This window comes from Hyposmocoma kahamanoa, unplaced genomic scaffold (genome assembly GCF_003589595.1).
Source record: "Hyposmocoma kahamanoa isolate Upper Pololo Valley unplaced genomic scaffold, ASM358959v1 78, whole genome shotgun sequence".
In the NCBI taxonomy this organism is placed as follows: Eukaryota; Metazoa; Arthropoda; class Insecta; order Lepidoptera; family Cosmopterigidae; genus Hyposmocoma; species Hyposmocoma kahamanoa.
The window spans coordinates 15,517,606-15,533,983 of NW_020653945.1; the positions used below are offsets into that span (position 1 = coordinate 15,517,606).

The 16,378-nt window shown below is 35.9% G+C and overlaps 1 protein-coding gene across 4 annotated transcripts in view; it reads left to right on the forward strand.

Annotated features, from left to right (window-relative positions):
- The window catches only part of LOC113232792 (putative ATP-dependent RNA helicase Pl10), a 33,629-nt gene that overhangs the window by 6,919 nt on the left and 10,332 nt on the right, over positions 1-16,378 (forward strand). For 3 of the 4 annotated variants that reach the window (XM_026467584.1, XM_026467586.1, XM_026467587.1), the window contains exons 3-4: positions 15,187-15,366; positions 15,701-16,005. In XM_026467584.1, coding sequence (XP_026323369.1) covers positions 15,187-15,366; positions 15,701-16,005 — 485 coding nt within the window. The remainder of the gene's footprint in view (positions 1-15,186; positions 15,367-15,700; positions 16,006-16,378) is intronic. The other variant, XM_026467585.1, reaches the window with a different exon arrangement.

The window sequence follows — 16,378 nt, forward strand, 5'->3', positions numbered from 1 at the left end:
ATGCATATACACACATCAAAAAAAGTTTGCGATCAATAGCATAAGCTCCTATAATTCTTTAAATTTAACTTTATCAAGAAAAAATCTATGTTGTATGCTTTCTTTAAATAGGAATACCCTGTTTGAAATTAAAATATAAAACTATTTTTTATTATTTATTTTAAAAAATTGAGCCATTAATCATAATGTAATAGTGATAGAAATTGCATAGAAAGAAAAAGACTGTTTAATTAAACTTAAACAACAATTTATTATTAAAAGGTGTGAATTCAATATAAAATAACTCCTCCCCTGGCTCGAATACATGCGAAGATCCTCCTGGGCATGCTGAGGATCAAGTTATCCAGCATTTCCTGGGGTAACCTATCCCATTCTTCAATAGCGGCTTCCCTGAGCTCTGGAACTGTCTGGGGACGTGGCTCACGGTTCCATACTGCTCGTTTAAGAGCATCCCACGCGTGCTCTATTGGGTTTAAGTCGGGCGAGCCGGCAGGCCAGTCTAATCGTGTGATATCGTATTCTTGAAGAGCAGCATTGACTCGTTGAGCTCGATGTGCGGGCGCATTATCATCGACCAGTACAAATTGGTGCCCATGGTTTACTCGGAATGGTCTGACGATATCATCAATAGCAACTGCTTTGTACATGTCTGCTGTCATGAAGCCCCGATACGGGATCAAAGGCGTTCTAGCTCCAATCATAATGCCACCCCAAAAGGACACCGATTTTCCGCCTTGCTGAACTGTTCCAGTGGCAGTTCTTTGTCTTTCACGGTCGCCTGGTCTTCTCCAGACACGGACACGTCGGTTATCTGGATGAGTGCTGATTCGGGATTCGTCAACGAAGAGACAGTTTTGCCAAATGTTTTCGTCCTCACCTTCTTCATTTTGCCGAAGTCTAGCCCACTGCAATCTTCGTTGTTGACGTTGCCGGGAATTGAGCGGAGCTCGCCAAGACCTCCGTGCTCGTAATCCAGACTGGTGCAAGCAATTGCGAACGGTCTGCGTGCTAACTTCAAGCCCAGAGGCGGCCCTGACTTCTGCTTTTATTTTAGTGGCGTTGATTGTTGGATCACGGGCTGCCAGCAATCTAATATAGCGCTTTTGGGCAGCTGTCAAAACAGTTGGGCGACCGCTGCGGGGTCGGTCAGCTAAATTCCCCATTCCGTGATACCTCTCCAACGTAGCCACGACACAGGATTGGGATATAGCAAGTCTGCGTGCTATTACTCTCGCGGTGTATCCTTCTTCCCTCAAAGTTACTATTCTAGCTCGTAAAACCTCTGATAATCCTCTTGGCATTTTTTCAATCACAACTTTCCGCGAAAAATATCTTGAATCGCTTATAATTGACTAAATCAGATTTCTGAATGAGCGTAAGCTAGGACTGAAAGCCTTTTTATATGAAAAAACAATTGAACGGGGTCATTGTTTTATGTTCTAATTTATTTTTAAATAAAGAATCTAAAAATAAGAAAAAATCATAGTATAATCTACAGTAACAAAAAATATTTCAGTTTTTCGAAGTGATCGCAAACTTTTTTTGATGTGTGTATACGTTGGAAACATAAACATTTTATTGTCTTTGTGGGCCGTGGTAAGCCAAAAGAGATAGCACTACATTGATTCATGTCAAACACGGGAATCGAAAATACGTAACGTCATCTTAAATGCCAACTGTCCTAATTTAACCATTTTTGGAGTACCCTCTGACATCCGTATCCGGTTGTCAAGGGAAGTAACATGAAATGTCAAAACCAATGGTTGTCCAAATGTTTTATTGAATTATTCGCATGAATTGTAATAAATTTGGACAAAAATATTGACAGTAAAAACAATTAAGTATTGATTAAAATGCGTCGCTGCGGCAGTAGAAAAAGTGGAAATCATCCGAACCTCGTAGTGATTTTTTTCAATAACAGAATATCGCTAATATGTCTGCTAACAAGAACAACACTATCTCAAAATAATCGTTATCAACAATCTTCGAAATATACTAACAAAGCAAAATTCGGCAAGATTTATGAATAAACTACTTAAACGAGTCTAATTCCATCAGATATTTGGGCTATTGTATGATTTATAGACAAAAAAATAACACTTGCCGGTGTAATGTTGTTACATGTTTTATTTTTTTGTGATAAAACAGTTTCAAAATTCAAGCCATGCATTTGCATGTCCATGTTGACTTATCGATGATTATGGTACAACACTAAAGAAATCCGCCATTTGTGGTGGACATTTTTGGTCTAGGTAGGGATGTTTATTCCGTAAATAGGGCAACTCCTTTATTTTTTTCCATCCTCTAAGCTCACGAGATACATTTAACCAGTGTTTCCCGTTGGTCAGACTGGTCTGGCCAATGGGATTTTTTTTATAACTAATGAGTAGTAATGTTTAATCAATTTTATGAAATCAATAACGCATTTGGTCACATTTATAATATTCATTTTAATATTGGACCACTACGATAGATATCTCTCATCTAATTACACAGTAGCTGTATAAAGTTTTCATTTCACTATGGCTTTCATCTTGCTTCATAGCAAGATGAAAGCTTTTTAGCTGAGTTACTAATATTTTTACATTATAATTTTACGTTGCATTTTAAATTTTTGCATCATAAGTATCGCTTAACTCAGATTGCCTCTTGGCATAGGCCTCATCCAGACCTTTCTAGTGCGCTCTATCACGAGCTACTTACTCTTCTTCAACATGGTCCTGCGGTTAGCTTCAGCTCATCCTGCCATCTTTGATGTTGACACCCTCTATTACGTTCTCCACCACGTGGGTACCAAGTGGTGACTACTTTGCTCCATTTTTCCGGCTCACGCAACAGCTATTTAGTTTTAAATCTATATAGATGTTTCAACATTTGAACGATTTTTACTCTTCTTATTTCTGCTACATTAAGCTTATTTTAAGTAAATGTATGCCATAATCATTACATTTTCGGCTTTAGGCAATTTACGAGATTTTGCTTTTAGAAAGTTCATGATTCCGTCGGTCATATAACTGCACTAAATAAAACAAGAAAAAACAAAAACGCGTGCGAAAATAGTAGAACGATAAAACCCCAATACTTTAAAGAAATATCAGAGAACAAAAAGTAACGAAATATATCTATAGGTTAGAATTTCTTTTTTGCATTTTGAGACATGTCAATTTACTTTTTTAAATATTCCCTGCCGCAAAGGTTAACATTTATAGAGCCATTGATGACGTCACCAAATAAATAACTTGCAAAAAATCAAAAAATCATGACAAGGCAAATAAGCTACGAAATGATAAAATATTCAAATTAGTGTCATAAAATAGTCTACATTTTCGAAAAAAATAATTATTATGTATAGGTAAAAAATGGTGAACAATGCCCATTATTGCCTGTATGTTGAATAAACTGGTTAAGCAAATATTTTTCCATATTTAATGGTTTAACAAATAAATTTGCAACACCGCGCTGATAGCGGCAGTTCGCGTTGCATAGCCCTAAATACCTCTGTATAGCGCTCTACGCAGCGCTTTCCACATGCTGCATGGGGGACATATTTATTATCTTACATGTCATAAATTGCAATAGTATTAAAAGGAAAATGTGTGAGAATTGACTCAATTAATTGTTATGACGTAATTATAATATGCTTTATTATCACATCTTATCACATCTATTAATTGTAACTTCTCAATTGTTTTAATTTTATTTCATTGATTCTATGACAGGTTGAACAGTTCAAAACAAACTAGACCCAACTTCAAGTCTTTGATAAAATGTGGTTATACATATGTTACGATACAAAGGGAGTGCGATTTTTGGCAAAGTAGATAATATGGGCTTAGTCGATGAATGGCCAATTCGCAAAATGGCTACTAGCTAAAATGAGGGCTATTTCGCGGAATGACTAGTTCTGAATATGGCTAACTCTCCAATGGACTAATTCTACAAACGGCCAATTCTCGAAATGGCTGATTCTTGGAATGGCCGATTCTTGATAAGGCCAATTCTTAAAATGGCCAATTCTTGAAATGGCCAATTGTGAAAATGCGCGTATAGCCTAGAGGTTGAAATAATTACTGCATAAATGAATTTCAGGATATTTATTTTCGCACCTTGACACCAAAAAAAACAAAAATTTTACCACTAAACGAATACTGAACAAAATCATCATTGATTAGGTACGCTCTACTACTGAAGAATGAGCAAGAAACTCTGAGAGTTGGTCTTTATAAATAGAATAGTTGTTTACATTTTCATCATCTTTACAATAACAATTTAAAAAAATATCATTAGAACAAGCAAAAGTCAATGGATTTTTTATGCAAAATGAATAAAATTGATAAACTCAGTTTCTTATAACAATGATTTTATTGTATTGAAAAAAAGAATCTTGACAGCAGAAGTTGGTCACATTTAATATAATGTTATTAAGTTAATATTACCAACTTCTGCTGTCCCGATTTTTTTCGTCCCAAACATTAAAACGATCCCTTTATGAAACTGAGTCGATAAGCACTAAAAGACAATTATATTCAATCTTATTAATTTTTTAGGGCAACTTACGCTTAACCAAAAAATTGACTTTGCCAAAATCGTTTTCACATAAAGAAACTCAATGGGTCCTAAAACAGAATCCTTGTATCTTCTATGGTTTCCGATTTCCGCATGTTATCGAATAAAAAAATACTGTACAAATTCTACGTTTATAAATGAAATTAAAAAAAACACAAAATAAAGAAAATACACAAATTAAACGTGTTTTGGAATATACATTCCAAAGATTCGTTATGTTTCCACATTTATATGGCGAACTGCTATGGTGTAGATTTCCATGCCTTCTGACTTATTTCCTGAGCGTTATAATTTGGGCCTTTTCAAGGCGAGAGTGATTAGACATTATTTAAGTGTGCTTGCTCTATCGTCGACCTCATCGTCACTTTCCATCAGTTGAGATGGAGGTCAAGTGCGCACTATTATATTATTGAAAAAAAAACAAATAAAACAAAATAAAGAAAATAAAATAAATGAAATAATTAAAATAAAATAAATAAAATAAGTAAAAATAATCAGAGAAAAAGGATACACACTACATTAAAAACTGTAAATAAATAATTTTCTTGAAAAAGTCCTGCACCGTTATCTCGTGCCTTTTTAGTTTTGTTACAATATGTTTGTATTTTTTATCAAACATAATGTCTCTATTTGCCCGATTTTTTCTTTGCTTTTCAAATAATGTTTTCTTAATTTTTACGTCAAAATGCTTTGATTCCCCTCGTATTTTGTGGATGAAGTGAAATAAGCTGGGACGTTTCGGAATGATGACATTTAGGCGGCGATGCCAACCTTCAATAGCATTGGTGGTCCGGTGGCGTTGACGTTGAACTTAATAAAGTTGGGGTCAGGCGGTGCCATTGTCTCTCTAAATATTTTTGGAAATCTTTCATTGCATAAGACAGACTTTCTATCTTCCCATAAATGATTTGCCATCCTTCCGGTATAAAACGTGGGGGCAAAAGAGGCATGACGGCGGCTATCCGAATGACTCTTCTATTTTCCTTACAATTAGTTAAACCCATTTCCTTTGCTTTTTTCCAAATAGCCTGCTGGTAATGAAAGTAACAACCGGTTATCTTTGCGTCCGGGTAAATTTCGCTAACGGCATTCATTACCGCCACCTCATAATCACATTTAAATTTTTTTATATTTAGTCCAAGCCGATCTTTGAATAATTTAAAAAGTCGCGTATACGTGAGTTGAGTATTGTCCGGAAGAAGAGAATATATAATTGGAACAATATTTGTGGTATTTTCGTCAGAACCTATGTCAATATGGATGGTGTATAATTGGTAAAAAGGACGAGAAACACATTTGAATGTACCATCACCGTATAAGCACATTTTTGAGGCACGATGTATAATCTTTTTCGATAATTTCGAAGCAAAAACTATTATTTTATCTGTGCTCCCAGATGGATGGAAGATTCGGCTACAAGAAAATTTTCTGCCAATCCTTCTGGGACATACACATCTTCTAAATTCTGGAATGTTAATCTACGTGCATGTAAAAATTTTTTCCTGGCGTTATAAAGAGAATCTTTTTTAGTGTGAAAATATGGAAGCTTAGTAACTATAGTTCCTGACATATTATCCAGTTCTTTATCGAAAATTCCCTTTATTGGCCCCATATTTTGGCATACTTTGTTTTTGAGTTCACTCATTTTGATAAAAATTTGGTTTTTGTCTGGGTCAGGTTCACAGACGTGTCGGGGTGCTCTTAGTATCCTTGTTCTGGTAGAATCTATAGTTATAGATCCACTACACTCATTTTTATTAGCACATCTCCAAAACGTACTTTGATTTTTATTTGTCCTGTTTCTTTTATTATACCTGTATCCATTTAGTAATAACGTTTCATTACCTTTTTGATTTTTGTCGAAAATAAATGTGTTTTCTGCCATTATGAAACTTGTCACAAATAAAATAATACAAAAGAAACTCAAAAGTCACAAACATGGATAAGATTATATGAAAATGTATTAAAAACTTTTTAACGCGCGACTTTTAGAATAAAATCCCATTGAAAATAATTACTACGATTTTCAAATATCCCTCACGCAAGGGCAAAATAAATTTTGCAGATTAGCCATTTTAAGAATTGGCCGTTTTTATAATTGGGCCTTTTAGGAAGTAGGCCTTTGTCGAATTAGCCATTTTGCGAATTAGGCCTATATCGAATTGGCCATTTTGCGAATTGGGCCTATATCGAAATAGTCATTTTGCGAATTGGGCTTTCCTAGACTGGTAGCCATTTTGCGAATTGGCCATTCATCGACTAAGCCATAATATGCATACGTGACACAAAAAAAGAACATGAAAGAAATAACGCTAAAAAACCAATATGCTGAATTTCTTACTGGTCGTGTGTTTTGAGAGCCGTTTAAATGTTTGCCATTAACAATCGCATTAAGTTCTTTTCTTTAGTTTCGGTTTTGGTGCCGAAAATTATTCCTCAATTCAAATTAATTACACTTGAAATATGGATTGTCATGTTGATTAAACTCTAGTACTCATTCGTAGGCAGATTTCCATGAGAATAAGGAGCAAAAAACTGGCTGTCATCTGAAAATGGAATACGGAGCTTTACAAAATAGGTGGCAATACGCCATGGTGTGTCGCTACGGGTTAGCCGAAACGTGTAGGAACGCTATCTGGAGACCTTAGTTTGTAGCTAGAACACGAGAATTAGGAATAATTCTAGCCATAATAGCCTCTGTGACTGACTACATGTTACACAGGCTACTTTGGCCCTATTATCTATGTAAGGAAAGTAAGTACGACAGGCATAGAACTCTTCGATATTTTAACCGAATCGTTCGATTGGATATCGTTCTGGAGTCGAAGGGCGCTTTCCGAGCTATTCAGAACATTTGAGTTAAACGTTCGATTCGGATTCGGATACGATATCGTTATCCAACAGCGTTTACAGAGTTAATCGGTGAAATAGATTATAAGAAAAATGAGAATCCTTTTATATACATTTTTAAGATTTTAAAGGCCTAAAATATAGGAATACATTAATTAGTCTCGCATTAAAATAAATTAATAAAATTGAACACAATCCAGAATTTATTTAAAAAAGTAAGAGATTTCCACATTCCATTCTTGCTTTGGAAACAAAAGGACGTTCGGTAACTTTCATTCGATAACTGTGTTCTAAATACTTTCGCAGCCTTTGCCAGTCGAGAAGTTCGAGTAATCGAACCCGAACCGAAATGACGGCACACCCGTAGGTGTGACGTCATTTCGGTTGATGATTGTTGATGGTTGATGTTGATGATTGTTGTTTGATGGTTGATGTTGTGAATAAAAATGAAAAGAAATCGTACGACATCAAATCGAATAGGTCGACAACTGAGTTATCGTAAGATTCTCAATCGACCCCCAGGAAAGTTTACATAGATCCAGAATACGTATTCTTTTACTATATTGACAAGGGCACATCGTGCCTTATAAGGATCACACGTTTGACCATGAATAACTGGAGCATAGTCCGGTTTACAGACTAATGTAAACTAATTTATTGGACGATATATGAATAAAATAAATAATAATAAATAAATACTCAACCTATGTTGAGTGTGTGCGTTATTTATTTATAGGCTATGCCCCGCACTGTGGTAACCCTGTATCGCGGGTGCCATGGACACACATAGACAACTATAAATTACACCCAAACTACCGAGAAAAATAAATGTTTACAAATATTTCTCCCGGCCCGGGAATCGAACCTGGTGACCTCTGCGTGGCAGTCCGGCATGGTAACCGTGCGGCCACGGAGTTAATAAAAATGAGAAGAAAACGTTAATATGTTACAAAACTTCGACGTGAGACACACTGTTTTATTGGCCCTAAGTGTTATATTATGGGTAGGAAAACGGAGTTGGTCATTCTGGACGATAATAACGTAACTGCGGGCCTGCTACTTTGAATCACAGTGTATTATAGTGGCTAATGTCGGATGTCGCCACCGGCTTTTTATTCCAAAAACTTAGAGGTGTAATGTTTCCAAATGTCGGAGTAGAACTCTCGAGTGGCAAATGGACGTGGTTATGGAGTATTATTTTTTTATTCAGATGAAGTGAAAAAAATATCCTACACCAAATTAAAACCATTACAAAAAATAATTCGAAAATACTTAGGTAATTTTTATTGTTTTATACAACGCAAACACATGAATTGCATGAAACCGTTGAATGAATAGGCACAAATTTTTGTTAACTCGGTCAGAGAATGACATATTCGGTTTTGTTTATAAACACGTCCAATCGAGTTAATATTTTTATGGTTTCTACTCGTGGTTGACAAAAACCGGTTGCGCCGCTATCCGTAGCTTCTGAATGACGGCAGTACGTAGCGCTGCGTGGCGCGGCCTTCTACATAAATACTAACTTTGTTTAGTAGAAGCAAAGTTCTGTATTGCATTGCTATTTCCGAAGTTCGCGCTACGCAACTCAACGTCTCTCAGCAAATGTCAGCCTTTCTTTCAAATAAGCACACATTCTTTTTGAGAGTTGAAGTTACACTTTGCATCGGCAGGACGCGCAGCGCGGCATTACTCTTTTGTTAGTTTACACACAAAGAAATCTTTATTTAATAGAGAATGTATGTTCTCTTACATTATTGCATTCTGCAATGTGCACGTTGCGCACCTCGGCGCTGCTCGCATCAATTTCCTTTTCAGTTTTTGTTTATAAAAAATGTAACCTTATACTATATCTTATGTGGTAGTCATATAAATATATTTTCTTTCGTTCTCTCTTATCTTGTAGAAGATAAAGTTTATGTTGCTTAGCTCTTTGTAATGCATTGGAGTGTCAATTCGACTGGCTGCGGCAATTTGAGGCGACTCTACGTTCTCTGAGGGCTCAGAAAGACATCCTTTAGCAAAGTGGGCTAAACAGCTGAGTCAAAGTAGAATAATGTGCCTTTTTAAATAATAATAACTTATTTATTTCGAAACGTCTGGATTACAGCGGACTCGGACTCTTAAAATAGGGTTCTTAAATAAACAACCACACACAAAAACAGGGTGTGAATAAATTTTATTTTTACATTTTTAGTTTACTAGAAGAAATTAGAAGGCTATATAATGCCTCGCTCCTTAACGCTACAATGTTTTGACGTGAGCTTTCAGCGAAAGCCTCACAAACAAATTGGCTTGTTGTCGATGCCAGCTATCAGAGCGCTCGGTTTGCGGCGGTATAGTGATGTGTCGCGAGTGTGCACGCGATGTCGATACTGCGACGTGACTTTTTTATAGTAGTTCTTTTATTAAATATGAGGTATTATGGGGCAAAAGAAGATGTTAAACCCTACTATATACAAAGAAAACAAAAGGCGAATTTCACTGAAATCACGAAGATAAAAAACAAAATCCAGATAAGTTCTATAATTACGCTAGAATGAAAAAAAACTAGTACGAAGATCCGCAAGAAGCACATGGAGAAATTCGTAAGGTCTGGTGGCTCGATTCGTAGCCGAGTTGGTAGAGCGGTAGCCACATTGAGGCGATACAAAAAAAGTGTTTTCATTGTATGTGTTCGTTCTTTGTATCATTAATAATAACAAATACAATTGTTTTTCCATAATCAGCCATAAGTCCTGACCTCAATCCAATAGAGCATTAGTGGGATTGAGTGAAAAGTAGTTTCAAGAAATTACAATACATATCTATCTGATCGGAGTTCATACGTAGTAGGGGAGAAGCAATTAGCTACAAAACATAACTTTTGTTCACTGTTCGGCGAGTAAAGTGTTCGTGGCAGAAGTTTTCTATTGTCCTGTTATTGATATAATTGAAGAAAAACAAATTATGCAATTGTTAGTTTTATCACCAACTTTGTTTTAGTAGTTTGCAAATGTAAGCAAAGTCTAGAATTTCAGAATTATTGGAATTGGTATCAGAGGCGGCTCGTCCTAAGAAGCGCTGGTGCAGTGAACTCCCACTCCTATCCAACCCACCAAAATATATTTATTAATGAGCGACAAACATACAATTAGATTTTTATCTTTCTCTTTAATATAATATAGCATACTGACCCTTGAGTGGAGAGCTTCGCGATGCTTTCCAATGAACAGCAATTGTTTACAAAGTTCAGTACTGAATTCAATGAGTGCGAAAGAGAAATTTCTTATCCGCGCGGCACGTGAAAGAAAAGATTAGTATGAGAAAATTAGCAAGATTTGAGCGGCGGCGGCGCTCCGCGCAAATAAACGGGCCGTATTTTTTTCGCGCGCATTTTGTTGTGTTGTAAAATTCATTATTATTCAATCGTTGTTAAGGAGCGTAGTGTTGTTTAGTGGCATTGTTTAAAATGGAACACTATAATGTGGGTTTCATTTTTTATTTAATTACTCTGATGGTATTATATTCATGGAAACGAACTATACGACTCTGGAACGCTCTGCCGCCCCATATTCAAAAAGCGCCGAATAAGCTAGCTTTGACGCAATTAGTACGCGATTTCATGTTGGAGTCTCAAACTACATCCATTAGTCTGTATACATTAAATATATATGTCTATGTATATATGTAAATTGTGTATTTATGTGTATATAGATTGCTTATATAAGTATATACTTATTCATGTATTATTATATGTTATATTATATTGTATTTAAACTATGTATTAATTTGTAAACTTGTTCCTATCTGTTTTTATTTATCATGTATGCACCCTTGTTAATTATTTTGAACCCAGCTCTCCGTACATAAAGATTTTATTTAAAAACTTAAAATAGATTACTATTGATATACACAGTAGCCTAATTTTATGTGGGCCATACAGATTACAGCCGGGTGTATTGACTTCTCGGTACGTATTTTATCAAATAGTACAGGAAGTTTGTTGACACATTAAAAATAGGGTAATAACAAATATGGAAAATATTTTATTTACCGTCAAAAAGTAGATATAGGAAATAAAACTATTTTTCCGGGTTTAAATCGCGTATATTTATTTTTCAAACACAAACGAAAACCTAAGAACTCGAAAAAGTAGATAGTTTATGTTGACATAAACTGATATAATAAGTAAATCATAAATAAATAAATAAATAACGCACACACTCAACATAGCCCCGCATTAGGGAAACCCTGTGTCGCGGGTGCCATGGACACATACATAGACAACCACAAATTACACTCAAACTCACGAGAGAAATAAATGTAGGCCATACAAACATTTCTCCCGGCCCGGGAATCGAACCTGGGAACTCTGCGTGGCGGCATAGTAACCGTTCGGCCTCCAAGGCAGTTAAGTTAAGTAGTGGTTATAAGTAAATAATTGAGTGTGATTAATAATAATAAAGATAATAAAAGTTCTCTGTAATTTGCGAGTTAATGAAAATTTATTTCTTACTGATTTCGCAACGAAATTTAGTATTGGCGTTAAAGTCGCAGTTCTAACCTAATCTAACTTAGGGGAAGTATCAGTTCTATAAGATTATTTTTTGTTTTCGAGCCTAATACTTCTTGCTGCGCTTGTCATTGCACATAAAAACCGCTGGGATTACCTTTATAATACATTACACTCAGTGAATGTTATATCTGAAATGTTTATATAAAATGTAACCTTTATATCATGTAAGGATAAATCTGTCAAATATCTGTATATCATAAATTAATTATATCCGTTGAGCGTTATATCGACCAAAAATATGTCGTTTATTGTTATATTTTACCCGCGACGAAGGGCTAGTTCTGACTTTAAAGTCACTAGGCACATTACTTAAATAAATGTCATTATTTAAGTAATGTGCCTAGCTTTATTTGTAGTTTTCCAGAAAAGTCAACACGGGAGGTTCGGTAGGAACACGTACACACCCCGCATGCTAAATTACCTCCAATGCGTTCCAGTAGTACACACATGAAATTCCAATCATCGATACTTTCTTTACTCGACTATTTAAGGTGCAAAGGAAAAACTTAACATCTCGTTTTAAAAATAGCATAGTGCTTAAAGCCATCTATTGGCATCCTGTACAACCAAAACCTTTTCAAATATCAATTTAGAGTGAAATTTGAAAACTGAATTCAAATTGCAAAATTACATTGTAACATGCATGTTCACTATTTTTGTATCAACGTTTTTAGCGATATTGAATTATTAACAGACTAGCGAAACGAGAACTGCAACCCTCTCTAATCGGTGTTTTTATATCTTATGTAGTTTCAGTGTTATTGTTAAGCAAAATCAGCGTAATGGACGTTTTTTACAAGCAAAAAAAACTTTAGGTACCAGTATCTCGAAAAATACTGAAATAACAAGGACAGCAGGGCTGTTAAGGAGTTGTTTTATTTTGTTTTTATTAGGAACGCTGTATAAGTTTGTCTTTTGTCAAATGAATCACTAGGATTGGTCATACCATGTTTTTAACAAGTTTTTTATTGTTAAAACTAGTTTGTGATAACTATAACTACTATTTTTATTTTCAGTGGAAGAATCTCTTCGACTAATTAAATCAATGGCGTATCAAAGTCGTCATCAGTCTTATTTGTACAGCTTTGCATATTTCTTTGCATCCTATCCGTTAGTGTTATTTTCTCATTATCATATGAATCATATTACAGAAATCGGAATTGAAGTATGAAAATGAGTTGTCTTCGGACAAAAGTTATATCTAATCAGATATAACTTTAATATGGCCTATATTATAGGCTTTAACAGGATTTTTTTGATGATGTTACTTGCTATCATGAGCAGAGGAGAAGGCACCTTTGAACAGGGGCAACTTAGAATAAATACGTTTGCGCAGTCAGTTTGAATGAAAATGTAGTAGGAATTATATATATATAACATGGCAACACCGAGCCCAATACCGGGCAATGGCAAAAGCCAGTGTGCGCGCGCCTAAAACTGAATGAGAGGTTGAAAAGTAAATATTGTCAAAAATAGTTGTAAGGATATTATTACTGGAAGAAAATAGATAATGGTGAGTTGAACTTTGCTTGTCGTATGGATTGTTTTATTGCTAAAATACTAAACCCACAATTTGCAATCATTGAATGTTTTTGCTCATGAAAAATAGTTGTTATTTTGTAGAGTACCCATTGGGGCAAATTTGAACAAATTAAAGGGACAGCTTTGACTACGTTAAGAGGGGGCATTTCAAATTTAAACTTACTTTCGGAAACTTTAATGGTCATTTATACGTATTATAAAACATTTTTGATAACAGATTTAATAAAAATATTTTGCGATATATATAAGTAATTTTCATTTCAATTCAAAGTGGGGCAGCTTTGAACATTTATGTTCTTTCACAAAAATGGGAATTCTGACAGAATTAGAAACTTTTTGATCGTGCTTATTATGAATGATTATAGCCTAGTAATAGGGGTAACTACTGCAGCAAACAAAACAAATTAATAATAATGATTTAGGATTTTATAACCAGATGTGTAAAAAATTTTCTAATGGAGGCACATTTGCTGCTCCCCTGCGATAAAATATGATAAAACCGTTTTGTTATACTTAAAAAGTACACCGAATGTATTGGGTTGTAAAAAAATCCATGCGGTGACAGTAAATATAAATGAAAAACATTAAAAAAAAACCGGACTAATCAATTATGTATTGCCATGTTGTTCTACAATTTTATGTCATCTTTCGGGTAAATTTAGACTTCCCCTTTCATAAAACATCCTGTCTCATAAAATACAGCTCATGCGTCGTTTAATGGTCTTTTCGTTATGAAAGTCGTGTCCATTCAAAGAATTTTGTAAAGACCGAAACAAGTGGAAATCTAAATTTCGGCTGATACAGTGGATGAGGTACACATCGCAATGTAACTGCGATAGTTTTTGACGGTTTTGTAAAGATGTACGTGACTTGGCATTATCATGATGACATAAAAACTTTTTTATGCTTCACTAGTTATGACGTTTTCATGAATTATATACTTAAAACTTTCCCGCCTATTCTAAAAATGCGCGATTCAGTATTATTTAAAATCACCAAGGACAATGCAACGTTTTATACAAAGAAACTTCTTTTATTCTTTAAAGTTAGCTAGCTAGTGGCAAAAACCGAATGCATTTTTTGCCAACCCGTTGTTTTATTAATCGAATATTAAAATTTTACTGAGTAATTTAACTATTGTAAGAATTTACAAAAGTAAATCTTTGCACATAAAAATGTGTAAAGATTTTACTAATTATCATTGTCAATTTAATGGTTTTGTTATAATATTTTATCTGATCTAACGGGAATTGAATCTCGTATTCAATTCCCGATAGACAAAAAACAAAAATTGGCCACTTAATTTGTAGTTTGTCTAGACGCGATGGCCAAGAAGAGTCTGAAAATGGCGGCTTAGGCTAAGGGTTGCTAGTGCAGATGGTTATTTAAGCAGGTAAACAGGTGTAAACTTCGCAATTTCGCAAGTTTAAAAATGTGACACATATTTCTCTGTTTTGTTCGTAAACAGCAACAGGAAATAATAAACCCTCCCACGGGATGGAGATAAGCCCTCTTTTACGACTCCGCCACACAAGAGCGGCGTGGGTTGTATTGGCTTCCACGAACGCGCCGTGACAGCAAACCGCATTTTGTGTGGCGCAGTTTTTTATAATTTTATTTTCATTATGAACCGCCCCATCTATAGTTGATATGTTTGATTGTTTATGCAGACGAAGAGTCTAAGCGCCCTAGCTTAGACGCTCGTCCTCCCGAGTCGCGGGAACCCCGTCCATCATTCGGAGGCAGCTCTAGGGGTTACGACCGTGGTGGTCGGCGCGACGACCGCGACCGTGACCGCGACCGTGACCACGATCGCGGCTACGAATCGCGATATCCGCGCAGGGACCGCGGTGTGTATGCATTTCGATATGTACTCTTTTTTGTCGTAATTGGATGTCTTGTTACAGTTTTTGTTGCCATTTAAATTTTTTTTTAAATTCAGTAGAGTATTTAAGTATTTTGATTTTATACGCAAAGAGAAATTTAATATATTTAATACTGATTATTTATATACGTAGATTGTATTGAATTAGTACTTATATAACGTTATTTTGTATTGAATAATAGTTTGATTAGATGTGTAGTTGCTTTTTTATAAGCATTTTAATAGTTAGAAGGGGTGTGTTTAGGCTGAACTTAAAGTAAACTGTTATTTAAATTGCCCTGGTTATTTCTATTCATCAGAAGAGTCCGATTTAGGTCGTGATTCTGGATATCAAAATGGAGACACGGAACGATGGGTCGATAGCGATCGCTGGGGCGAGCGCGACCGCGAACGCGAGCGCGGTGGACGCGGAATTGGCGCGGGAGGGCGCGATATGGGGCGCGAGCGCGAGGTGGTTCGCGACGTGCGACGCGACGACGACTACAAGGACCCGCCGCCGCCGCGCAACGACCGCTGGAAGGAGCCGGAGCCGCGCCACGATGACCGCAATAACTCGCGCTGGCCCTCCGACGATGTGCGTCGAACAAGTACTCGCAGGGACGAGGTCAGTGCGGTAGAAAAACCTTCATATCGTCGTCTTAGGGCCGTATTCCAGAACTCTACTCAATGCTCAAGTCAGGATTTGAGCAGACTTGAGTATGATTTCAAGCACTGGAAATACGACCCTAATGGCAAGGACTTGAGTATGATTTTCAGTGCTCACCGCAATACTCAAGTCCTGACTTGAGTATCTATATTCAATTAATAAAATTAGTTTGTTTCGGACAGATGTCAGACGGAGATCGAGAGTAGACCCCCTGATGCAGTGGGCAAACGTGCTTATTTGACAGTTTCAAATTGTCAGAGTTCCATGTCAATACTAGTAACAAATTTCTATAAATGAAACCTCGATGTTGTCCGGTTATTTGATACACGTG